We start from the raw sequence: 25,212 nt of genomic DNA on the forward strand, positions 1-25,212 counted from the left end.
CTGTCCGGGGCGAGATGGCTGAGCTGGCAGCCAGCTCTGCTGCTGTTTCAGTGCTGCCTGAGCCCCCTGCCCACCCGGGAGCCGGCCCGCTGGGGGTCTGTGCCTGCCCCACAGCTCGACAGCGCCGGGAAGGGCAGCTGGCATGCGTGGCAAGGCTGTGGCCGTAAGCCAGGAAGCACAGGAGGCAGCAAGCTTCGGTCATCATTTTTACCAGCCAGGTACAGAGCTCTGAGCAGCTACTCAGCGGCAGAGGGTTGGTTGCTTTTGGTTTGGTTTGGTTGGTTTGGTTTTGTGTTTTTTTTACAATCAAAGAAATCAAAATGACCCCGAGTTTACAGAAACAGAAATCAAGGCTCTACCCCAGGGCCCGAAGACCAGCTCGCGGGGCAGCCAGGCTCCCCCTCCACCCTGTGGCCAGCACGGCTGTGGGCTGGCTATGCCGGGCAGTGGGCTAGTGCCCACAGCCTGCACTGCTGTGAGGAGAGCGGTGCTGGCCGAGAGCCCCTCTTGCCTCTCCATCAAGGGCTGGAGCCCTTGACCAGCGCGTCCATCCCATCCCGCTGCTCCTGCCCGCATTCCCCTGGGAACTGCTGTGGCTGAAACCTTCCCGTTCGCTTGTCCAAAGTGCTTCAATTCCTCGCGGGCCCGGCTGACCGGGAGCAGAGCGGCTCCAACTCCAGCATCTTCGGCCCCTGCGCTCCTCTTAGCGTGGCTGCTCGGCTCCGTATGCAAACCAAGCGGCAGCTCAGCAGGGAGGAGGTGCTGGCTCGGCACCAGCCTCGAGTCCAGTAAAAAAAAAAAAAAAAAAAAAAAGCAAAATAAAGCTGTAGTACTTAGGAAAGTGAAACCAACACCATTTTTGCATAAATATCATCAAGGCCGTGGAGGCTAAGGCTGTTTGCTTCCTGTATTAAGTTAGTTGCCAGTTCCACACTCGTCTGTTGACCTGCCCAGGTCCCTGAGAGAATTGGATTCCTGTCCATGGGGGCACCAGTCCTGCAGCTTTGTCCTTCAGGCTGTCTCTCCCCGTCCATCTGCAAGGCACGAGCGAAGAGCCCATCAGGCACCCTGAGCCCCGGCTGCCCCCAGCCCTGCCCCAAGTCTGGTCCCATGGCCAGGCTCTCCCAGTTGTCCCAGTGCCACCCCAGCACGGCCTGTGTGCTGGGCTGGGAGCCTGCAGCTCAGGAGCCCGAGCACCTATAGCAGCAGCAGCCCGCAGCGGGGCCGAGTTGGGCCCGCATCCCACGTACCTTGTGCCGGCGGCTCCGTGGTGCTCCTGCCTTCCGTCCCCGAGGCCGCCGTCCCCGCCAGCTCGCCCTTAGTCCTGCTCCCGTCCACCGGCACGGCCTTGGCTTTCCCATCCCGCACGGGGGAGCCCGGTGCCTCCAGCCCCGGCGCCTTCGGGCTCAGGGGGGAAGGAGCCAGCCCGGGGCCAAGCGAAGGCTTCTTGGCTACCGGAGGGGGGATCTTGCTGGGTTTTCGGTGGGCTTGCGCCTTGCCGGGGCCCTGCTGGGCAGTAGCCGGGGCTGCCGAACGTTGGCCCGAGAAATTCATCAGCTCGGCCACCAAGTTCTTCTTCAGGTCAGCCTGCGCCTCGGGGGACGAGGCCGTCTCGATCACCAGCTTCTTGGAGCTCTTGGCGAAGATGAAGCTGGCGGTGGAGGCCGGCGACTTGTGCCTGGGGGAGAGCCGGCCGTCCCCGGCGGGCCCCTCGGTGCCAGGCAGTGCTGCTCTGCTGCCCGCCAGCTTCTCCGCAGCCTCACCGGTGGACAAGGCAGCGGCCTTGAGGTGCACGGCGTGGTGGAGCTGGTTGGAAGGCACCGCGTCTTTGGCAGGAGGGGGCTGCCGTGTGGACAGGGACCGGCGGACGGGCTTCTGGGGTGCCGGCCGCTCCTCAGCACCGGCCCCGGCCCCGGCGGGCGGCTCGACGCTCACGGAGCGCAGCCGCACCATCTGCAGCAGTGAGGGCGTGACGATGGGCAGGCTGGCGTCCTCCTTGGGCACGGGGCCGCTCTTGCTCCGCGACACCGGCTCCTTCTTGGCGTCCGCCCGGGGGCCGTTGGCCGCCTTCTTAAGACTGATTTGGGGCGGCAGAGCCGGAGCTGAGGGTGGGGGGAGAGGTGGCGGCGGCGGGGGGGGGCACAGCAGCCTCGGGAGGGGGCTTGGTGAGGGAAGGCGGCTGCGGTGCTCCGGCCGGCGGCGGGCCTTGCTGCTGGCTGCGTGAGGAGACGGCGGCTGAGAAGGAGGAAGATGCAGCCCCTGGGCTCGGTGTCGCTTTCTGCTCAGCTGCCGGAGACGGGGTGGCATCAGGCAGGCTCGAGAAATAGGCTTCATCCGGAGGGGGGAAGTCTGCCATGGACAGGTCGTGCTCCTCAGGGGCTGGCGGGGGTGGCGGGGGCCAGGCGGTGTCAGCGATGGTCTCACTGGCAGCCTGGGGGCTCTCCTCCGCCTTCTTTGCTGGCGGGGGAGGCGGGTGGTAGGCAGGTGGCGGCGATGGTGGTGGTGACTTGCCGTTGGGCTTGGCTGAGGGCTCCGGGCAGACAGTACTGGGTGCTGGTGGGTCTGGTGAGGGGAGGAGGGGGCCGGCGGGGGCCACGGGCTGCTGGAGCTTGGTGGGCGGTGGGGAGAAGGGAGCAGGCACCTTGGGGTGCGGCGGGATGATGAACCGGTCCAAGCGGCACGGCAGTGTCTCGGGGGGAGCCGGGTCCGAGGCTGAGGAGGAGATGGAGGTGAGGGAGGAAGACACGGAGAGCGCAGGCGACTGTAAGGAGCAGACCCGCTCCGGTTTCTGGGGCTGAGCCCTGCCCGGGGACACAGCTGGGGGTCCCAGCCCCTTGGCAGGCAGTGTAGGTGTCCCGCTCTGACTGGAGTAGCCACTGGAAGGGGACATGGTGCGGTCAGACCCATCCGGGCAGCTCCACTTGGGCTGAGCCTGGGGCTCCCTCAGCACCACCGTCACCCCGGGGCTGCCCTGCGAGGCCTCAGGGGAGCTGGTGCCGGCCAGGTTCTCGGAGCGGAGGCTGCTGGTCTCGCTCAGCGATGACGGGGAGAAGACCTCATCCTCAGCCGTGGGGCTGAAGGGCTCCGAGTGTGGGGACCAGGGCGTGCTGCTCTCCCGCTGGGACCGCCGGTCGGGCTTGGGGGGCAGCCCCAGCACCTTGGGCTCCCCCTCAGCCTTCTGGTGCAGCGAGTAGGTCCTGCGAGGGGGGGCCGGGGGCTTCTTCATCTTCCTGAGGGAGACGCTGCGGGCGGAGGAGCGCTCGCTGGCCAGGCTGCCTGTGTCCGAGCCCTCCGCCTGGCTGCTCGTGCTGTAGGCAGGGGACACCCGGCCGCTGCTGCCCCCCACGGCCAGGAGCCCGGGGACCACTGGCATGGGGCCGGTGGCCGGCTTGGAGCAGGAGCTGGCCAAGCTGGTGGAGCTGTAGACACTGATTTGGTCAGTGTTGGAGCGAGCCGTGGCATCCTCGCTGCGCGGCCCTGCCTCGGGCTGCCGGTGGTCGGAGCCACCCTGGGAGGAGATGGTGGAGCTGTTGGAGACGATGGTCTCCGTGGACTGCGAGTGGCTCCAGTTGTCGCTGGAGGAGGAGGGCTCACGGCTGCGGGTGCTGCGCTCCGAGAAGCGGGCAAGGGAGCGCACCGAGGCCGGGCTGGATGACACCAGGCTGCAGCGGCTCAGTGTCCGCACACTGCTCCGTGTCAGGGCCACCACGTCCACCATGGGCGGCAGGATGGCGTTGGGGATGATCTTGGACATGTAGGTGCCCTGGGGTGAGATGGACATGACGGGGCTCAGCAGCTCCGGGTGGGTGTTGGTGGTCATGCCCGGCACGGCCAGCGACTTTGGCCTCGCCATGGGTGACAGTTTGGCCGCCGTCTTCCTCCCTAGCAATGTGTCGTCGTAGTAAACGCGGTCAATGTGCTTTTGCAGGGCCGTGTCTGCCTCCTCCAAGGTTCCCAGGCAGACGCGGGCACCCCTGGTGACAGCCAGCGGCTGCAGCTTCCCGTCGATGGTGGGGATGCGGATGGCATCGCCGGAGACCTGCCCACCGTTCAGCAAGGGCTGCGGTGCCTGGCTGCCCCCGCGCCCCGCCTGCCCTCGCCCATCAGCCTCGGGGTGTCCCTTGGCTTCCCGGCTGTTCCTGAGACCTGGGAGCAGGGAGAGATGAACCCGGCGTGATCCCCAGGCAGATGCACCGAGCCAAGGCAAACAGAGCCTGGGCAACGAGATCAGACCCTAAAAATCCCCCCTTGCCCCCAGTGCTTACCCAGCTCCTTCTGGACATGATGGGGGATGCCCAGCACCGTCGTCCTCCTCTCCTTCCTCTTCTTGCCAGCCCTCTCCGAGGATTTGGGAAAGGAGTCATGCGGTCGGAAGGTGGAACCTGCGAGAGGCACGAGTGGGTTCAGCCAGCATGTGGGGGGCCCTGGCCAGGGCATCTCCAGCGCCTCCAGCACCCCCCCACTGCCAGAGATGCTGCAGGACAAGCCGGGCTCTGGCACTCGGCACAGCCCAGAGAGGCTCCGGCAGCTGCCAAACAGCCGCGCAGCCCCAGCAGGGAGGAGACGGTGTCCATCCATCGGTCGCCCTCGCCCAGTCCCAATGCTCTGACTCAGCCGGAGCTGCTCTCTTCTCCCCAAGGGCCCCAGACCCCTGCACTGGCTCGCGGCCACGCCAACGCAGAGCCCAGCTTTGCTGCCACGCGCTCCAGCCCACCTCGCAGCCCCTCGGCTCACATCCCCCAGCCCCCCGGCTGGGTACCTTTCCGCTGGATCATCTCCGAGCGGATGGAGAGGGCGTCCTCAGAGGTGCTGTCTGTGGCACAGGAGGCCGCCCGGCTCCGGAAGGACACGCTGTCATCCTCCGAGGATGCGCACGACTGTGGGGACACAGAGCGGGCTCAGGTGAACCCCGGGCTGCGGGGACGGAGCTGCCCCGGCCCCCACCAGGCCCCTTCTTCGCCGCAAACTGACTCCGCAGCCCAGCGCTGCCGAGACAAAAGCTTCTCCGAGGGCCAAAGGCTGAGTCAGCCACGCCGGCATCCAGAGTCCTCCCACCAGGAGCGGGGCCGGGATCAGCCCCAGGGACCCCGCGTGGCCTTGCAGCCCCCCAGGGAGCAGGCGAGCCGGGGGCCAGCCCACTGGAGCAGCACCCGAGGGAGCCGCCGGCCTCGCCACCGTGCCAAGCCAGAAATGGCCCCATGGCTGCGCCGAGCCCTGCTGTGCCCCAGAGCTGGGGCTGGAGGGCTGCCATGGCTGGGAGGGGGGCGTGGGGCCGAGGCAGGGCAGCAGGACGAGGACGGGGGCGGGCAGGCAGCCATGTGGCCGTGCCGGGGACCCGTGGCACACACATGCCCCACCGGGTGGCCCAGCCCCATGACGGGCACAGCTTTCCGCAGCCCCCCATCCCTCCAAAGCATCTCTTGGCACAGACGGAGGTTGGGATGAGACACATCAGCGGGAACCACCACCCAGCCCCGCCACTGCGCCACCCTGAGCCGCTGCTCACCCCGGGGTTCCACCCGCCACGGGGCTCCCAGCCCCCCGCTTCCAAGGGGTGAAGGGGGGCAAAGGCCAGCGGGAGGCAGCGGCTTGAGCAAACATGGGCGGTGAGGCAGCGGCAGCGCGGTCAGAGCCCAGGGAAGCGGCAAAGCCCAGCTCGGCCAAGAGAGTGGGAGTTTCTCCTCGTCAGCAGCCAGGGAGGGGCCTGGCCACCAGGCTGGATACGGCCAACGGTCCTTGTCATGCTGTCCCATCACCCCACCTCGCCTGGGGCTGCCTGGTGGGGTGGGATCGAGGGGACACGGGGATGTGGGCACGGTGGGGTTCCCTGGGCAGAGCCCCCCAGGGCAGGGCAGGACAGGACACGCCTGACGCTGAGGATGGGGACAGGGACAGCACCTCGTCACGGGGCCAAAGGGACAACACTGAGGGATGCACAGCCCCTTCCTGCCCCACAACCCCCCTGGCCATGGTCCTGCAGTCTCGGCTGGTCCCCCATCTGCCCCCAGACACCACCCAGGGGGGACAGAGGGGCTGCCCTGTGTCCCCTCACCCCCAGGGCACCCCGAGAGTGCTGTGGGGCAGAGCCGGCTCCTCAGCAGGGCTCACCTGGAGGCTGCTGGTGTCCCCGTGGTCCCAGGCACCTTTGGTCTGCTTCTGCTTCTCTGCGGAGGGAAGGCAGGGGGTAAATCCCCCCGGGGGGGCCGGGGGCGTCCGGCAGTGATCCCGCACGCTCCAGCCACTGCTGCCAGCCCCGGCACTGGACTCCGGTCAGCCCCATCGCGCCGCCCACATAGCCCAGCCAGCCAGGAGCTGAGGCCGGCCAGCTGTGCCCTTCACCGTGTCCCCGAGCCACCCCAGGGTTGGGGACACCTACCCTGGTGCTGCAGGGACTTCAGTCCCTGCTGAGCCTGGTTGTGCAGCTCCTCCAGGTGCGGGGGCCGCGTGCTGGGGAAGAAGACGTTGTCGGGGCATGGCTCGCCGGCGGTGTACTGCACGCTCAGCCGCTTCTCCGTCTCGCCCTTGGCAGCGCCTGTGGAGATAGAGGGGTCAGCTCGGCTGGGGGGACACAGCCACGCTCCCACCGATGCGCTCCCACCCACAGGATGCCACCCCAGCGAGCCGGGTGATGACAGCCAGCCTAGGATGATGTTATCCCGGTCATCTCCAAACTGGATGCTGGAAATGCTGTGCAAGAAATCGCCTCCCGTGGCTCTGCCCAGCCTGTCGATATGTCGGAGTCGGGCTGTCTCCACCGTGGAGCCGCGGGGTTTTCTCCCCGCCGGCCGGAGCGGAGCTGGGACACGGCACCTTCGTTAGGAGCAAGTGAGGCAGCAAGTTGTGTGGGGCTGCGGGCGGCTGAAGGGGCGGCACGGGGGGATTAAACGGGGATAAAAAGACGATGACTTTCCCTTTGGAGGGTTGCATCATCCCAGGCCTTGCACAGCACCCCAAGAGCAGGGACTCACCCCGTGCCCAGGCAGGCTGGGAACTGCACAGACAAGGGAAATTGAGGCACAGCCTGGTGCAGCGACTGCAGAGGACCCAAATCCTTGCTCTGAGCCCCCCAGATGCCGGAGACCCCATATGCCGTGCCAGGGCCAACACGGGGGGCCCTCCACACCCTGCCTTGCAGCCCTCTCCCTGCAAACCACCGTCGGCACCCTGGGGTGCCCACGAGCAGCTCCGGGTGCTTGCGGGGGGCTGCACCTGGCACCACCCAGCCAGGCACCACCGGCACAGCCCTGCCTGCTCCTGCCCGCGCGCCGTGCCTGCCACCAAGCCTCGAATCCCTCCTGCCCTCAAAAAACAACCAATTTCAGGCTGAGGAAGGGAAGGGTGAGCACGGGAGACCAGCGAGGCTGGCGGCAGCACCCTGGGGACATGGGCACCTGGTGCTGGGCATCGCCGGCCCCACACAGCCATCCCCTGTCCCCTGTCCCCCCTGTCCCCTCCTGGCCAGCCCAGGCAGGCGGCGAGGCGGTCGCGCTCGGCTCCGGCGCACAAAGGAGCAGGCCATGAACAATGGAGCCGGCCCGCCCTGCCGCGCCATGCCACCATGCCGGCCTCTGCCTCCGCGGCACCAGCGCGGGCACCAGTGGCTCCGCCAGGCCGGGAGAGCAGGTGGCAGCGCAGGGGACCCCTGTGCTGCTGCAGGGCCCCTACAAGGGACACAAATCACCCCCAGCCCCCCCCCAGCCTCAACACGTTCCCCTTCCCCCAAGCCCTTTCTTCCCCCCATTTTGGCAGCCCCTCGCCCGACACCCCCCGGCACGCTCGCGGCTGCCTTCCACCGAAAGGAGTGCAGTGATTTATTCCATTAACTTCCCAGCGGACAAGGCCAGGGCTGGGGTGACCTTCCCTGCTCTCCCCCGGGATGGCAGCCCCCCCCCCGCCCGCTGCGGGTGGGCTAGCAGCCGGTGCTGGGCAGGCGGGGGTCCCGGCAGGCAGGGGTTGTGTAAGGACAAGGCGCTGCTCCCTCCCTCCCGCTCACTCACCCTTCTTCTTGAAGAAAGCCAGAAGCGAGGAGAGGTTCCTGCCCATGAAAACCACCATGGTAGCCGGGAAGAGGGTCTGGGGGCGCCGCCGCCCCCCACAAAACCTCTGCCTATTGTGCCGGGGTGGTTCTCGCCCAGCCGTGTGCCAGCGAGGCGGATGCCGGCGGCCCCCAGCTCCCTCTCTCCGTCCTCATCCGCACGGCGGGAGGATGCTCAGCCGGCGGGAGGATGCTCAGCCGGGCGAAGAGGCTCTGGCGCAGCTGCCGGCCGGTGTGCGGGGACAAGCCCGACCCCGGGGACGGCTGCGCGGTGGCAGGGGGGGACAGCCCCAGCTGCGCCCACCACGCTCCTCCGGCACGGGAGAAGGCGAGTGGGGGCCCCTCCTCTGGCCTCCCCGCTGACCCCCGGCCCTCCCGCCTCCTTCCACACACAGCACGGCCCACCGGCATCCGTTCTGCCAGGCTCGGGGCCAGCATTTCCCCAGTCCCCCCTTATCTGCACGCCTGGGACCCTCCCCAGACCCTCCTCGCTCGCTCGCTCCCCACTGTGCACACCATCCCTGTAAACCAGTTGCTTGCTTCCACACCAGTACAGCCAACTGGGAGGGGCTGGGAGGCTCTTCCACCAGTGAGCGCCAGCCCTTTTGATACACCACAGCCAAGGGTGCCAGCATTCCACCATCCCCAGTGCCCCCCAGGAGCAGGTGCTCACCACAGCCCCCCCCAGCCCTGCCAGGGAGAGCAGGGGGACATGAGCCAAGGGCGTTTGTCCTCGGGGACAGGGCATCCAGCACACGGTCACGAGAGCTGGCGGCACTGGGGGAGAACGAGATCTCCAACCAGTCTAACCAGTAGCTCCAGCTGCTGGCACAAGGGCAGGTGAAGGCAGGGGCAGAAACGCTGGGCGGTCAGGCACTGGCACAGACCATGGCACTGACGGGCGCCCGTCCTCGCCACACAAGGTGCTGCGTGGTGGGTGCTGGGGAGCCCCGTGCCACTGGCAGGCAGCGGGGCAATGTGCCCTGTCCATCACCCCTGGGTGCCCAGCACCTCAGGAAATTCCTGAATACCCATCAACAGGTATTTCACCCCAAAAGGTGAAGAGCTCCCAGTATTTACCCAGCGGGCAGGGCCACCCTAGTGCCAGCTGGCAGCTGACATGTCAAACCCTCCTTCCCTGCCCCCCCCCCGTGGGTATTGCAGCAGCACAGGGGGCTGCAGATGGAGCAGCATTACCCAGCACAGAGAGTGAGGGTCCCACCAGACCCCGGGCACTGAACGCGCAGCCCAAGGGACAGTTCGACCTTGGAAGGGCACCTCCGCGGCCCCAGCCGGGCAGCTCCAGGCTCAGCGAGGATTTCTTCCCCAGCACCTCCTCTGTGTCCCTAACAGCAAATACAAGCAGCGCCCTGCAGCCCCTTGCTACACAGAACCCAGCACCCTGCCTCCAGCACGGGCAGGATCAGTCCCGCTGCCCATGCGCTCAGCCAGAAGGTGCCGGCGGCTGCAGGCAGACGCTCCCCGGCTCTTTTCACAGCGCAAGTAGAAAAGGGACATAATTAAAGGGCTGAGGATGCACAAAGTGGGCAGCCACGTGCCGCACTGAACGCTGCCCTCTCCTCTCCGGGCAGCCCATCACGAGCCCCAACCAAGGCCACGGCTGACGGTGGGCAAACAGCCACGAGTGACACCGCTCCTGGCTCTGCAGGGAAGGATCCAGCCCCCCAGCACGGTGTGTCCAGCTCTGCTGGCACAGATGGGGCTGCACCTGGGACCCCCCCGCACAGCACTGGGAGCTCTGCGAGCCCCCACGGGTAAAGGGGGACAGTCCCCCCCTGTGCTGCCCATCCAGGGCCCAGGTGGAGCTGAGCTTCACCCCACAGGTCTGATGGCAGCACAGGTGGAAGCTGCTGCCTGGGGCTGTGATGACATTCCCAGATGCCAGCAGACAGCCTGTCCCTGTTCCTCCTCCTTGTTCATACTCATCGCCTGTGAGGACCCAAAGGGCCTCGAGCGCATCCCTTGCTGACAGAGACACGCGTCCCTCTCCTGAGTGTGACACCTCCGCGGCTCAGGGCAGGAGGATCTCACCATCGCCGGCTGCCATCACCCAAAGGATAATCCGGGCAGGGCATGGTGGCCATGGGCCAGCTGGGGCAGGAACGCCGCCTGGCCATGGAGGAGCTGAGGGCTGACGCTGGGGAGCGTGGTGGCATGCGAAGAGCAGCCTCCGCTTCTCCTCCTGCTCCCTGCAGCCTTCGCCACCGCATCCTCCTCGCCCAGACAGCCTCGCCCCGGCGCTGTCAATGCCTGGTGAAACCTACTGGGAAGGGGACGGGAAAAGGGAGGGGAAAACCAGGAGGGAGAGAGGCCTGACTCTGCGGCAGAGGCTGCAGATCTTGGTGGGCTGAGGAAGCCGCCGCAGCTGCAGCCAGTGCTGGTAGCAACATGCCCGGTCAGAGCTGGCGCCCCGTCCTTCGTGCATTCTTTGCGATGCGCCCTGGATTGCCCCGTCCCCTCCAGGCTCGGCGGTGCTGGTCTGACACACGTGTCTCATCCGCACGTGGCAGTGGGATCCTCCCGGAGAAGGAGCTGACAGCCTCTCAGGGCTGGCTACTCTCTTCAGGATGGTCTCCCAGCCTCAGAGCCGGGATCTGCTGCTACCAGTACCGGGGATGGTCCAGAGGGAGCAAAGCATCCCCAGAGCAAGGCAAAATGATAGGAAGGGGGTGGGAACCCCAAGGACCCTGCCCTCAACTCTGCCTGCTCTGCTCTGTGCGGGCAGAGAGGGGCTGGAGGGCACGGGGTGGGAATGGGAAGGGGTGGGAATGCGAAGGGGTGGGAATGGGAAGGGCCGGGACCCCAAAGGAACACAGCCGGGGCCGTACAGCCCAGCCCAGCCATGCTGGAAGCGGGATACGGCGCCAGCCCAGCTCCCTCCTGGAGCTGGCTTACCACGCCGCTGCTCTTCACCCGGGGGGAGCCGGAGGAGAAATCCCCGGCTCCTGTCCCCCTCCTCGCCAGGCCTGAGCCTCCTGCAAGCAGCAGGTTTGGCCAGACTCCGCTGCAAACATCCATCCCTGCCTGCACGGCACTGCCTCGACTTGCCTTCGCCCTGCACAGCGGCGGGTCCTGCGGCAGGAGGCAGGGAACAGGCAGCGGCAGGAGGCAGGGAACAGGCAGCGCAGCTCCCTGCCCGCCCCTTCCACCACCACTGACTCACCGGAGAAAAATGGGGAGGAGGGGGGAGCTGGCAGGCGGGGCGGACAGGGGCTGCAAGGTCCCCAGGGGAGGAAAGGGAGGAGAACCTGCCTGCGTGTGTCCTCCTGCTCAGCGGGATGGAGACCTTGCCTCCCTTCTCCCGGCAGCCAGGGTGGTGCAGACAGAGGCAAGAAGACCCCCAGCCCCGTGGGGGTGATGCTTTCCCATGACCTGGGGGCTCCTTCCCACCACACTGCTCCCAGGCACTGTCCAGCACCACCCGGCACGCGCCCAGGCTCGGGGACTAAAGCAGAGCTGGCTGCAGATGCCAGAAGGGTGAGATAATGCCCATGGGGGGCACCATGAACCCCAACCCCGAGACCCCCACGCAGCAGCCAGCACACGGACCTCGCCACGGCTACCAAGGCCCCCGTCGTTGCTCCAGCCCCGCTGCTCCCTCCAAACCAGCCCCTCCCAGGCAGCATGGCCACTTGGTTCCCAGCCGGTGGGATGGTGCAGGCAGCCCTGCCAGCATCTCTCCGTCGGGAGTGACGCCGCCTCTTTACGAGCCCGAGCGTGTCCACCTTTCCCCTGGGCCCATCACCTCCACTCGGGCAGCTCCGTGGCCCTGGGTGGGACCTGGCACCCGCTGGTGCCACCCTGCCCTGCCGCTGCGCCCCAGCCTTCAGCTGGTGAGGGAGCCTGGGGGCCGCCCTCGTTCCCCAAGCCCTTGTTGTTCCTGCACAGGATCCATGCCCTGGGACACGCCGCAGGATCGTGCTCTCCCCAGGCGGGATAAGAACACAATAATATTTACAGTGGCTCTGGGCAGCCCCCACTGCCAGCCCAGGGGCTGCAGCCTGACTTGGGGGCTGCTGCTCCAGCCAGAAAAACATCTCCACAAAGCAAATAAACACAACCCGCTCTGTGCTGCTGGCTCGCCTCTCAAAACACGGTCCCACGCAGAGGCAGAAATAAAATTAATTTCAAATGGGAAAACAAACTTGGATCGTTTTTCTTCCTCTAAGTCACAGTGCAGAAAACCACCCTGCATCAGCCCGGCCAGCCAACGGGCCATGGCAAAGGAGCCAGTGCAGGATGAAACCCCGCTCGGAGCTGGCACCGGCCAGCACCCTGGCCACGGCTGCCGTCATGGCAGGGGTGACGGTGCTGCGCCACAGCCAAGTCACCCTGACCCCACCGCCACCCCACACAGGCCACACAGGCAGCCCGTGCGGTGACACGCGGTGTCTCCTGGCCCATCTGTTATCAGACCCCGGGCAAGGGTCCGGCAGCAGCCCACGGCGGGAGTCCCAGCACCGCAGGGACGGCAGGACCACTGCCATGCCCAGCTGTGCCTCACTCCCATCCCCATCCCCTGCTGCAGCCGTCGAGCCTCTGTCCCACCACCCACCACCACATCCCAACCCCGTGCTCGTCCCCTCCCTGGAGAAGCCACCAAACTGGTTTGAAGGTAAATAACAGCCTTCCCCGGCCAGGAGCCGGATCCGGGCGGGAGCGGCCCAGGTGGGGAGCGCAGGGCAGGAGAGGCAGGTAGGCAAAGCCCCAAAGCCACGCGGGGCTGCGGAGGCCACAGCAGCGGCAGATGGGGACAGGCCACCGGCACCTCCTCCCTCCAAAGTCCACGGCTTTACTACAGTCCTGCTACACCTTCCCCCGGTGTCCTGTCCCTCGCACGCACACCGCCGCAGCGCCTGCGCGGTTCCCTGCCACGGTGCTGGGAGCTGGCTGCATCCCCACGGCGCGTGCCGTCATGCCCGGCGTGTTTGCCGGGTACCAAGGGTGTTCTGTACATGGCAGGCGTGCCTGTCACAGCAGGTACTTGGCTCCACGCAGGAGCAAACCCAGGAGATGGATTAGGGACAAGACCTTGCAGGTTTTGCCGCGCACGGATCCACCATCCTGCCAGCAGAATCCAACCCCACTCCTGCCCGTGGGTGTCTCGCTCGGCAGCGCTGGCAGGAGGCGGCGAGGAAGCGACGGCCACGGCGATGGGGGATCCCGGGAGGAGATGGGAGAGGAGCTGTCAGATGGGGCAGGGGCTGCCACCAAAATGGGGTGGGGGGATAAACCGGCAGCAGGACGGCAGGTCCCATCCCTGCCTCTCGGTGACGGGGCGCCTGCCAAGCGGGCACGGCACGGCATGTTGGAGCCAAGCGCTGGAGGCAGCTGCCTGCCCGGGACACCCGCAGATCACCTCCTCCCCTGCTCCAGGAGCAGGAGGGGGCACCGGGAAGGGCTCAGCCCTCTCAGCCGGCAGCAGGATGCGGCCAGGTGAGTCTGGCAGTGCCGGTGCCTGGAGAAAGCGCCTGTGTAAATCTTGGTGCATCCCCCGCCGGGGCAGGCCCTTATCTGCTCCAGCAGCTGTTTGCAGAGCCAGCGCAGCGTGGCTCTGGCACAGAGAGGAGCTGCGAAGGAGAAAGATGCCCAGAGCTGCTCAGCCCACCCCGGAGCTGCACGGCAAGAGAGCCAAGGGGCTCCACCACCGGCCCTCCGGCTAGGGCAGGTGCCTGCTGCTACGGAGCCTCCCAACCACGGATCACCCCTGTGCCCCAAAACCTGCCTCCCACCCCCACCGACAGGGACACAGATGCCGGGGGACCCAGGAAGCCCCAAACCTGCCTCCCACCCCCACCAACAGGGACACGGATGCCAGGGGACCCAGGAAGCCCCAAACCTGCCTCCCACCCCCCTTGTGCCCACCGACAGGGACCCAGGTGCCAGGGGACCCAGGGAGCCCCAAACCTGCCTCCCACCCACCCCGGCACCCACCGATGGGGACACGGGTGCCAGGGGACCCACGGCAGCTGCAGCCGCATCCCCACTGACTCTGCGGGGCGCAGCCTGGCTGTCTGCCACGTTCCTCCATCCTGACTCAGCAGGGCCCGGCAGGGCTGTCCCGATAAGAAGGCGATAAGATGCTTCAGTCTCCCTGGTGCTCAAGGACCTTCTCCAGCAGCTCCCGCCACAGACAGCCTGGGGAGGGGATGCACCCCAGAGCCAGCCAGGCCCCGCTCCGGCACAAGGACGGGGATGCGGGGTTGGCACTGGTGGAGCGCAGCAGAGAGCAAGGTGGCTGCAGCAGGGAGAGCGATGCCGGCAGCCCTCTGCCTGGCCAGCCCCGTCCCGGGGGACCACAGCTCCGGCCCTTCAGGATCGAAAGACGGTGGGTGCCCACGTCGCCCCGCACATGGCAGAAGCACAAAGGCAGCTGCCGATGCCTGCCCGGGCCTGACCCGCCGGCAGTGGGCACGGCAGGGCCAATGGGGATGGAGAGATGGCAACTGGGGGACACTGGTCCAGCTGCCCACCATATGCAATTAGCCTCTGACCCAACATCCAGAAGCACCCAGGGTCTGGGTGAGGGGCAAGGGCAAGACGCGAGCAACCAGGGCCCTATCCGACAACGGGTGCTGGCGCACCCAGCCCCCAGCCGGTGATCCCAGCTTCATCCTGGTGATCCCGGCTGCGCCCTCCGAAATGCTGAAGTGACACAATGCAAATTCTTTCACTTTGTGGCCACTGCACCGTTGCCATGGAGCCGCCACAGAGAACAAACACAACTTGCCCCATGTTTTCTCAGCACCTTCCACCCCACAGCCTTCGTTCGGCCTCAGCGCCGGCCCTCGCCTTGCAGGATCTGTCCCGCACAGTCCCACATCGCACCCATTCCAAGGCATCCGAAATGGAGCAGGGCTTCACCTGACACGCATCCCACGGCAGCCCCGTGGTCCTGGTTCAGGGACTGGCAAGGGGCACCCAAGCCTGGCGGGGGGATGGAGAGGAGACGGAGGTCTGGATAGGGGCGGCACAAGGAAAAGGCGAGGACCACACCAAGGATGCCGACATGAGCCCCCAAACCACCTCTCCCAAGGAGGCAGCTCACCCCATCACCAGCACCGCGGTGGCTCAGGGCAGAGGCCGAGGGACAGTGTCCAGCAGAGCCGAAGAGCCGGAGCCCAGCCACAACACAGCGTGGCAAGTGGCACCAAGCCCTGGCTGCACGGAGACCGCGACGAGAGGACGACTTTGGCGGAGCCAAGACCACAGCCAGCCAGCGAGGAGAGGTGGACGGCACAGAGCCTGTGGCAAAGGGGACGCTGTCCCTGCACAGCCAAGGGCAGTTGATGTAACTGCTCCTGCCTCAGTTTCCCCAGGCGCCGAGCACATGCTGCCAGCCGGGGCATTTCGGCACCATCCCCCTCTGTGCCTGCGGGGTTCTCCCCATCCTGGCCCCTGCCTCGCCGTCACTTGCCATGGCCACTCCTCAGGCCTGCGAGGGGTTGCCCCCAGACCCTGTTTACCCTACAGACAGCTCGGGGAAAACAGGGCAGCCAAGGGCAGGAGGGACAGCGGGGCTGGGGATCCCACAGGGCTGGCAGGAGAAAACCGCCTGGTTATCACCCCGTCGGTCCCACTAACCCCACTCTACTGATCCCAGTCCCCTGCCCACATGCCCATCAAGTCCCCTCCTCAACTCATGGCCAGGTGGGGACGTGGGGACGGTTTAGCGACATCACAGGGTAATCAGCAACCCCGGGACGGGGACGATGTTACTGCGAGAGACCTTCCCCGCTCGCATCGCCCCGCTCTGACGCAGGAACCGTGGAGGGAGCTCACCAGGACTGGGCACCCAGTGGGGCTGACTGTTCCATATGTGGGTCCAGGCAGGCACGGGACCCTTTCCCTGGCTCCTCTTCCTTGCAGAAGGGGGCTCCCCCTGCTCCATGCCTCCTCCTGGGCTTTTCAGCTGCGCCCACGGAGCCAGAGCGTAAAGAAGCAGAGCGACGGGTGCCAGGGCGGCCAGACACGCACAGGGTGAGGTGGGAAAGCTGGCAGGATGGATGCGGGGGGAGCAGCCCGGTGCTCTCTGCAAACACTGCCGGATCCGCCGCTCCCTGGGGCACAGCGGGGGAAACTGAGGCACGGGACGGGAACTGAGCCCGGGGAGGAAGGCAGCGCCAGCAGCCCTGGGTCCCTGCTCTAACCGCTGGGACGCTGCTTAGAAAAACAAATTGTTAACTAATTCGGCACATGATCTCCGTCCTGATAGCGCAGGCGAGCTGACGGCTGTCGGCTGTCCCCGGCATGTCGGCGCAGCCCCTGTGCGCAGCCACAGGTTCTTCCCCAGCTCCAGCACCCGGGGTCAAGGGGCCTGATCCTGCCCACCCCCAGCATATGGAGGGCAGGTGGAGCAAAACCTGCGGCCGCAGAGCCTCGGCTCCTGCCCAGCCCCACGCTGGGTGGAGAGAGCGGAGGCGGCAAACTTTCCCAGCCGGACCGAGCCGGGACCCCTCGGCAGCCCCTTCCCCGGCAGCCCCATGGCTCCTACCTGCCCTGGGCTTCCCGGCGCGGCCAAAGGGCCAGGGGGAGCCGGCCTTGACGCCTGCCGCGCTCCTCTTGCGGTGCACGTTGCCCATCAGCCGCTCTCGCCCTCCACCACGGCCGGGTGGAGGAGGCCGGGACGCTACATGGCGGAGCCGAGCTTGGCTCCGGCGTGGCCAGGGCTGCCGCAGGGAGACGACGGCTCTCAGCTGCCGGCCCCCATCCCTCCAGCTCCGGCTCCGGCGGAGCTCAGCTCTCGCAGGCGGCTGTGCCGGAGCCAATGGCACAGGCAGAGAGGAGGGGCCTGCCGGGATCCCACAGCACCCTCCCAGCACCATCGCTCAGCAGGGACGCATGGGTGCCACAGCCAAGCCGAGGGGTCCAAGGGAGACCCCCGCTCCCCAGACGTCCCCGGACGTCGGGAAAGCCGAGCACGGCGCTTGCCGCCAGCCCCGCACCCACCTCCCCGGTGTTTGCCACGCTTGGCTGAGCTGCCACCATTTCTGCTTATCCTTGAGCATGGCTCCGACAACCAAGGCTACAACCCCCTTCCCGGGTCGTGGGGGTGCCAGCCCCATGGGGACGCCCCAGCTGAGCCCGGCACTCTGCGGCCAAGGCTCCAACAGAACTTCCAAGGCTGGAGCACAGCGCCCCAGGACACGGGCTGGGTCCAAGCTCAGGGCGAGCACCCACATGCCCGTCGGTGGATGTTAACCCCCTGCCACCCTCTCCACAGTCACTCCTGTCTCTGGAGCAAGGCATGCCACCAGGACATCCACGTTCATGTCAGCACACACCGCCGGCACCTCCTGGCCATGCCACCCCTGGGTGCACCCCGGCTTCTCCCCGCTCCAGACCCTGCCCAGGGTTTTGCTCCGACAGCTGCCCACGCTGCACGGACAAGCCCTGCCACTGCCTGTTCCGAAACACGCACACCAGCTTCCCCAGCTCAGCTCTCCCTCCTGATTTTTAATTAGAACATTAAATGCTGCGAGGGCAGAGAGGGGTCAGCCGGCCAGGGGGTGGGCAATTCCTGCTGGCAATGTTTATGTTCTTTAGGTGATTCATCAAAGACTGGGATAAATAGGAAGGAAGGCTTTGTGGGAAAGGCGCAAAACCGGGGAGGTGATGCAAAAAAACCCAAAAAAAAACCCCCCCAAAATTAAAAGTCAACCAGCAGCTTTGCCCTGACCTCCCAAGGTGATCAGCAATAAATTAGTCTTTGGACTTCAGTCGCCTTCTCCGCAATGGAAATATTGATGGTTCAGTTTCTCACCAGCTTGGTTCACTGCCCGAAAGGCACGCTCGGCAGGGCAGAGAGCGTCTTGTGCCACCGACAGTGCCTGGCACCAGGGCAGCTGCACCAGCATCCCCATGCATTTGCTGCCCAGTCTGCTGTGGGAGCTGTCGGGGGACCCAGTGGGAAACCATTCCGTTTCCCATTACCAACTGTACCCCGTTCAAGGGACAGCCTTTCCAGCTCAGGGCACCTGAGATTAAACAAGGTCATCAAGGTCACAAGTGCAATACGTCAGAGGTCTCTGCCCAGGGACTGGGGGAGATGATTTTTCCCCTGGGCTGCAGGAGCTGGGTCAGCCAGGGGCATCTCCAGCCCGGGCCAGGGCTTCCTCCCGCTGCCCAGCACCATTCCAGCCTCCCTGGGATGTACATCCCCTCACAGCAGCTCCAAACCAGGGTGCATGGACCCCCCACGCCACTCAGTCCCCCTCCCCGGTGACACGGGGGGCTACTCCGCACCCACACACGCCAGCTTTCCCAGTGAAGCACTTTTATTTCTCTCCCTGCAAGAAAAGCAGAGGGTGGAGGCTGCGACTGCCCCAGATACAGTGAGACACTTCCCCCTCCGCTCCCAAAACAGATGCCCTCCGTGCCAGCACCTACCCAGCAAACGCAGCCACCACCGGCGCCGATGCTTCGCCACCCCCAGTCGTAGCAAGCCACAGCCTCGCGTGCACCGAGGGGGCTGCGACAGGGCGACCAGCCCCAAGAACCCAGCAGAGCCCACGTGTGCCATAAATATCAAGTGGCTTCTCCGAGCTGGAACAGCCCTGATAGGGTAACTCACAGCCACACGGCAACCCAGCTCCAGCTCCTCCTGGGTCCCACGTTTCAGTCCCTGCTGTAGCTCCAGCATCCCCACAGCCTCCACCGACCTGCGTCGCTGCCCCAGGACACAAATCCCTCTGAAACCTGGGGACAGGCTGCAGCGCCAGCTGGCTGCCCTCATCCTTCACCCCAGACCTGGGTTTACATCGCTGCGCCCAAAAACCTGCTTTAGAAAGCATGGCAGGGGAGGGGAAGCATTTGCGGCTTCCCAAGGACGTGATACCCAGCACAGCTACAAAACCAGTGGGTGAGAACGGGAAACTGGGGGCAAAAGATGCTGATTCCAGGCAGAACCTCTTTTCCAGGCCTGGAACCCTTGGTTTTATTCAGCAAGAGGACTCTGGTAACAGCCAGGAGCTCAGAGCAGGAGGGAAGCTGCTCATGAGATACAGATCTCGTCATCGCAGCGTGACTGCTTCACGCACATCGATTGTCCCAAAGTCACACGCTCCCTCGCTCGGACCGGCCAGCCCAAGCAGAGGGCGGTGGGGACCCCTCTGCACCAGCACGGGGGAAGGCAGGATCCCCCCTTCCCAGTGTTTTATCCGTCCCTCCTACTGTTTTCTAAACCTGCTCCCGTCAGCAAGCAAACACCGAGCTGCCTGAATGAGAAAGGAATTCAGCCCTTGTTCCCTTCACGGGGAAGTAAAGCTCAGCGAGGCAAAGGTAACACAAAAACCCCACTTGAGATCCCCAATCATTAACAGAAATACATAACCAGAAGGGTTTCAAACGATTTCCTGCTCAAGCCGGAGTCCAGGCCGGCTCTGCCGATGACAGCTCCAGCTCCAGCCCGCAGAAGCTCAGCTCCCTGTGCTGGGTAAGGTTATTTTTTTAATCCGTGCACGGTGGGAGCCACGGGGACCAGCCCAGGGCTTTGGCTCCCGCTTGGCAGGGAAATTCTTTTTCACTTCATCGTTGCCCAGCTCCTCACCTTCCAACGGCTTATGTTCCCATCGCTGCCTGAGTCAAAGTCAATGATGATATTGTCTTATGAAATAAGACCTTCCCTCTAAAGAGAAATATGACTCCGGTGAAATAGTTTTATCGGATCTTATGGAACGTTATTCGCAAGAGTAATTCTTCCAGTTGTCTCCAGGTGGAATAGCTGTGGTTGCAGACACACCTCTCTTTGTTCGCTGAGCCGCTCACCGCTGCCAGTTCAGGCCAGCCGGGGGATTCCTGCTGCTCACATTTTCTGAAGTGTCACTCTTTGCCTTTTGCAGATTAACAAATTCATCCCCACACACACGCGGGAACAATCCCGGGGAGCGGGAGGCGCGGGGGCAGCACTGCCTACACCTCTCCTCCCTCCTCTGAGTTGAGAACCTGGGGACTAAACCACAAAGCCTGTGTTTACACCAAACCATGTGCCGCACGGCAGCAGAGGATGGAGGAAATCAAGTGTCCGGGGAAGATTCCACATTACCAGAGCAGCACACAGGGACACGCAGCCCCACGTTGCCTCCGGCGTTCACGTGCTCGCCCACCACCCCATGGCATCGAGCCCAGTGCCACCAGCACGGTGCCCACCACAGCCCAGCCCCTGCCACTTGCTGGGCTGCTGCCAGCTCACCACGCGCACGGCAAAGCCGCCCCACACGGTTTTCGACAAGCACTTGCTGATGTTATAAAGCTCTGCGTGCATTTAAACCTTTATCTTTAACATCACAGCGTGCCCCCCCCCCTCCCCCAGTCAGGAAATCTGTTGCTGCCAGACTAAGCTGGCATCAAAACAGAAAAGAAAAAAAAAAAAAAAAGCGCAAGCCTAATTTAATATTTCTGGAACATCGATTCCTTTACTTCAAAAGGGAATTAAGGAGAATATTGCGAAACCCGGATAAAGCAGTAGCCAAAAAGCGGACTCAAAAGCAGGACTCCACCAGCAGCCCCAGGGAGCGGGAGCAGGCTGAGGGTTAACAGCCAGGGGGCTGCGGGCAGCACCCACAGAGGACAAGCAAAAGCTTCCAGCTTTCCTGCTCCCAGTTTCCACCAGGAAAAAGCAGCCACAGGTAGCAAAACGGAGCTGGCCAAGGATTCCTTGCTCCGCACCCCCATTCCTTGCTCTGCGTTGGACCCTTGCTACAGCCCAGCCGCTCTCCCCGCCTCGGCTCCTACCCCAGGGGTTCATCACTCCTCTCCCTCCAAAGGTTATTGTGGAAATAAACACGGTTAGGAATGGCGAGGGGCTGGGATGCCAGGGATGGGGCCACGAGGCGCTCAGAGCAGCCAGGCTGTGTACAGGTGAAACAGCCCAGGGCTGGTGGCACCCTGCAGCCACCGCACACCCCGGGACGGGGCATCACAGCCCGCAGCAGGAATTATTTGTGGCAAAAAGGGAAACGGGAGAGGACCCAGCTTCCAGCTGGGATGGAGCCGTCCCCTGGCTCAGCATAGAGCCGCTGGTGTTCCCCCCTGGAGAGGTGGCCTGAAACGCGCCCATGAGCAGGATTACTGTGCCTTTCCTCTACACAGCTCAGCTGTTCGAGCAGCCAGAGATGGGATCTCTGATTAGACGGACCCACGGGTTTGATCCAAAGTGGAAATGCTTTCATCCTCCTGCTCCCATGATTCCAGTGCTGAGCAATTCCAACCTCAACAACACCCAGGTCGTGAACGGGCAGATGCCCAGCCTGAGGAGCTAGTCCTGACCCGCGTCTCCCTGGGGTGGCTCCCTCCTGCCCTCCCTCCCTGCCCCCAGCCATCCCGAGACCCTGCGCGGTCCCTCCCCACGCTTCCACAGCCGGGATGCAATGGGGATGGTCAGACGGACCCTGTCCCCTACTCCACAGCCAAAGCCACCGGTGGAAGAGCATGGTGATGGGGAGCTGCTGGCTCACAGGCCTGACCCAAACCACCCCCCAGCACCGCACAAACACTGAGGGAAAGCAAGGGGCACCCAGAGCCTGCAAGGACCTGCTGGAGCTCTCCCCTCCCACAGCTCCCAGCTGATGCTTGGAAAAATTCCCAGTCGGGGCAGGGCCTGGCCAGCTCCTGCTGTGCAAGGGCTCGTGGTGGTGGCAGCAAGGCCAATGCAGCCTCCAGGCAGGTCAGAGCCATGCATGGTGGCAGCTGATGCCACCAGCTCCGGCGCACAGCTCTGCTGCCACCCCAGGAACACAGCTGGCACTCAGCACTGCTGGAGCCAAGACTCCTTCCATTGCCACAGCTCAGCCCAAACTACCGCTCTGCTCCAGTCACCCTGACCCCCACCATCCAGGGAAGCGTCACCCCCCCCCCCCCCGTCACACAGGGAAGGATGCTGGGAACCCTGGCACGTGCTGGGTGGCAGAGTGGGGCTCCCGGCGCACCCCGCACGCTGCAAGTGCACGGGGAGGGTGATTCAAGCACGCACGCAAGCTGCAACCATTGCGCATCAGCGCTGCTTCCCTGCTGCACGCCACCGAGCAAGCGGCCACACGGTGGAATGTGGCATCTCCCATGGGATGTCACGGGCTACCAGCACAGCCTGGAGGGGAAGGGTCCTGCAGCCCCGGGGCCGGCCGTGGTACTGCACAGCCCCTCCATCAGCAGCGTGGACCACGGGCAGGTGGGCGCTTGGGGCGGGTCTCCTGGATGCGGGGATGCTCTAACCGAACGGCGCGGGCACGATGCACTTGCAAGGTGAGCAGGCTGGAGGTCCCCAAGCTACGACCCTGACAGGCAGTGACTCCGCATTTTGAGGATTAGCCGGTGAACGTTACAACTTCAGGGGAAGAAAAAAAGGAAAAAAAAAAAAAAAAAAAAAAAAGGCTGGCAGAGCTGCCGAGGGCGTTTCTGCGCTGCAAAGAGGAACATCACATGCTCCAGCATCTCTCATTTTTTCTGCTCGGGTTTCAGCTCTGGGCCGCGGCAGCAGCATCCACGCACAGCGGGCAGGGAGGGAGGCACCGGCAGCATCCCATGGACCGGCTCAGCAGGGAGCTCAGCCTCTTCCCAAGACTCCTGTCTCCCATCACGGATCTCTACGCGCTTCTCCATGCGGGAAACGTGCCTGCGCGCAGCCCTGGATGCCTGGAAATTCGCTCCCCGGGGCAAATGGAGGAAGAAAGTCGCAGGTGATGACGTGCTGCCACGTTTGGGTGCCACAGAAGCGGCCTCTCCCTTGGCAAAAGTGGGGCGATGGCCCCACCGGCGGTGCCCTGCAGGGAGGGCAGCGGCGTGACGCAGACGGTGTCCCTGATGCCATGGGCTGGGGGAGCCCGAGCACCTTCCTGCTGCACGGGGTGGTACCTCCAGCGCCTGCTGCCTCGCTGGGACACCTACTACTGCAAAACAAGCGCGCCGAGGAGACGAGCATGACCAGACACGCCACCACCCATCGCTCTGCCGAAGGTGCCGGCTCACCGGAGACCGGGCTGAGCCCACGGAGCCCCGTAACAGGGCTCCAGGGCAGCGAGGAGAGGGCACCCATGGCACCTTCTAGGGCAGGATCGCCCTGGTCACAGTGGCAGGGACGTGGCTGGGCGCTGGAGGCAGCACCCCGCGGAGTGACCGGGGCGAGGGCCATATCTAGGACAGGAAGGGCCACACCTGGAGTACGCAAACACCCTGCCCAGGAGGAGGAGGAGGAGGAGGAGGAGGCGGCAGTGGCTGGCGTTCCTCCAGGTTTCCCTCAGCCCCAGTGACCTTCTGACTCAGTGGAGAGAGAACCTACCCAGTGAACCGGCACCAGCCCTCGGGGCAGGGGCGAGATTGCACCAGGGACTACCGGATCTGGCCTGCCGCTGCAGCGGTGGCCACCGTGGCCAGCACAGACCCCATGGCCACCACCACCACCACGGCCTTCACCTTGTTTCAGCCACTTCTACTGCCACCACTTCCACCCCTCCTTGGCCACCACCATGGCCCCTCCTTGGCCACTTCCATAGCCACCGCCTTGGCTCCTTTTCAGCCACCACTGTGACCCCTTCTTTGGTCACCTCCATGGTCAGCACCTCTGCCCCACCTCAGCCACCACCAAGACCCCTCTTTGGCCACCTCCACAACCACCACCTCGGCCCTCCTTGGCTTCCACTGTGACCCCTCCTTGGTCACTGCCATGACCCCTCCTCAGCCACCACCTTGAGCCCTCCACAGCCACCACCCTGACCCCTCTTGACCACATCCAGCCACCATCCTGACCCCCCTTTGGCCACCACCCTGACCTCTCTTTGGCCACCTCCATGGCCACCACCCTGACCGCCACTGTGGCCACAACCCTGACCCCTCCTTGCCTATCTCCATGGCCACTGCCCTGACCTTTCTTGCCCACCTCCATGGCCACCACCCTGACCCCTCCTTGTCACCTCTGTGGCCACCACTCTGACCTCTCTTAGCCACCTCCAGGGCCACACCTGTGCCCACCACCCCAACCCCTCCATGGCCACTACTTTAACCCCTCTTGCCCACCTCAGGAGCCACCACCCTGACCTCTCTTGCCCACCTCCATGACACCTCTGTGACCACCCCCTGACCCTACTATGGCCACCACCCCAGCACCTCTTGCCCATCTCCACAGCCACCACCCTGACCTTGCTATGGCCACCTCCAGGGCCACCACCCTGACCGAGCTCTGGCCACCACCCCAACCCTGCTGTGGCCATGTCCAGGGCCACTACTCCACCCCCACTGTGGCCACCACCCCCGACCCCGCTGTGGCCACCTCCAGGGCCACCACCCTGACCCTTCCAGGGCCACCACCCCGACCCTGCTGTGGCCATGTCCAGGGCCACTACTCCACCCCCATTGTGGCCACCACCCCGACCCCACCGTGGCCACCTCCAGGGCCACCACCCCGACCTCACCATGGCCACCTCCAGGGCCACCACCCCGACCCCTCCAGGGCCACCCCCGCGCGCCCCCGCCGCCCCCTCGCCCCTCACCTGGTCCCTCGGCCCCCGCCGCGGGGCTGCCGCCCTTGCGCCGCCGCCGCCGGCCGCGGAGCCAGCTGAGGGCCCGGCGCAGCGAGCCCGCCCGGGCCTTCCTCCGCCGGGGGGGGCCCCGCCGCGCCGCCCCGCTCCGGCTCCCGCTCGCCGCCCGCCGCAGGTGCAGCCCGGGCGGACATGGCCGCGGCGGGCAGCGCCCCGCACCGCCCCCGCACCGCCGCCAGCCGCTGCCCATAGGGCCGGGCCCGCCCGGCTACAGCCACAGCCGCGGCCCCGGCCCCGCTCCCGGCTCCCGCCGAGCGCCCGGCGCCGACGGAAAGTTTCTGCGGGGCGGGGCCGGGCTGCGGGAGGCTCCGCCCACCCCCGGCCCGCCCCCGGCCCGGCCACGCCCGCAGGTGGCCCCGGTGGCGGCGGGGGGGACACGCGCGACCCTCCGCTTGGGGCCACCGCGGTGTCTGCGGGGCGAGGGCAGGTATCCCCCACGGGATGCCGGGGGTCCCCAGGTGTCGTCCCCCCCCCGGCTGCCGGGGGTCGCCAGGTGTCCCCCCCCAAAGCTGCTGAGGGTCCCCAGGTGTCCCCCCCGGGGATGCCGGGGGTCCCCAGGTGTGTCCCCCCCGGGATGCCGGGGGTCCCCAGGTGTGTCCCCCTGAGCCACCAGGGGTCCCCAGGTGCCCC

The 25,212-nt window shown here is 65.5% G+C and overlaps 1 protein-coding gene across 1 annotated transcript; it reads right to left on the minus strand.

Moving 5' to 3' along the window:
• Positions 1 to 193: 193 nt before the first annotated feature.
• KIAA1522 (KIAA1522 ortholog) lies at positions 194 to 24,835 on the minus strand. The gene is given in 8 exon segments (XM_055799354.1): positions 194 to 1,034; positions 1,251 to 2,133; positions 2,135 to 4,146; positions 4,266 to 4,382; positions 4,760 to 4,877; positions 6,109 to 6,164; positions 6,377 to 6,532; positions 24,535 to 24,835. Coding segments are annotated over 8 exon segments (3,603 nt in total). The 5' UTR covers positions 24,773 to 24,835; the 3' UTR covers positions 194 to 1,011.
• Between the last annotated feature and the right edge of the window lie 377 nt (positions 24,836 to 25,212).

The sequence above is a fragment of the Falco peregrinus genome, chromosome 3, assembly GCF_023634155.1.
Source record: "Falco peregrinus isolate bFalPer1 chromosome 3, bFalPer1.pri, whole genome shotgun sequence".
Classification (NCBI taxonomy): Eukaryota; Metazoa; Chordata; class Aves; order Falconiformes; family Falconidae; genus Falco; species Falco peregrinus.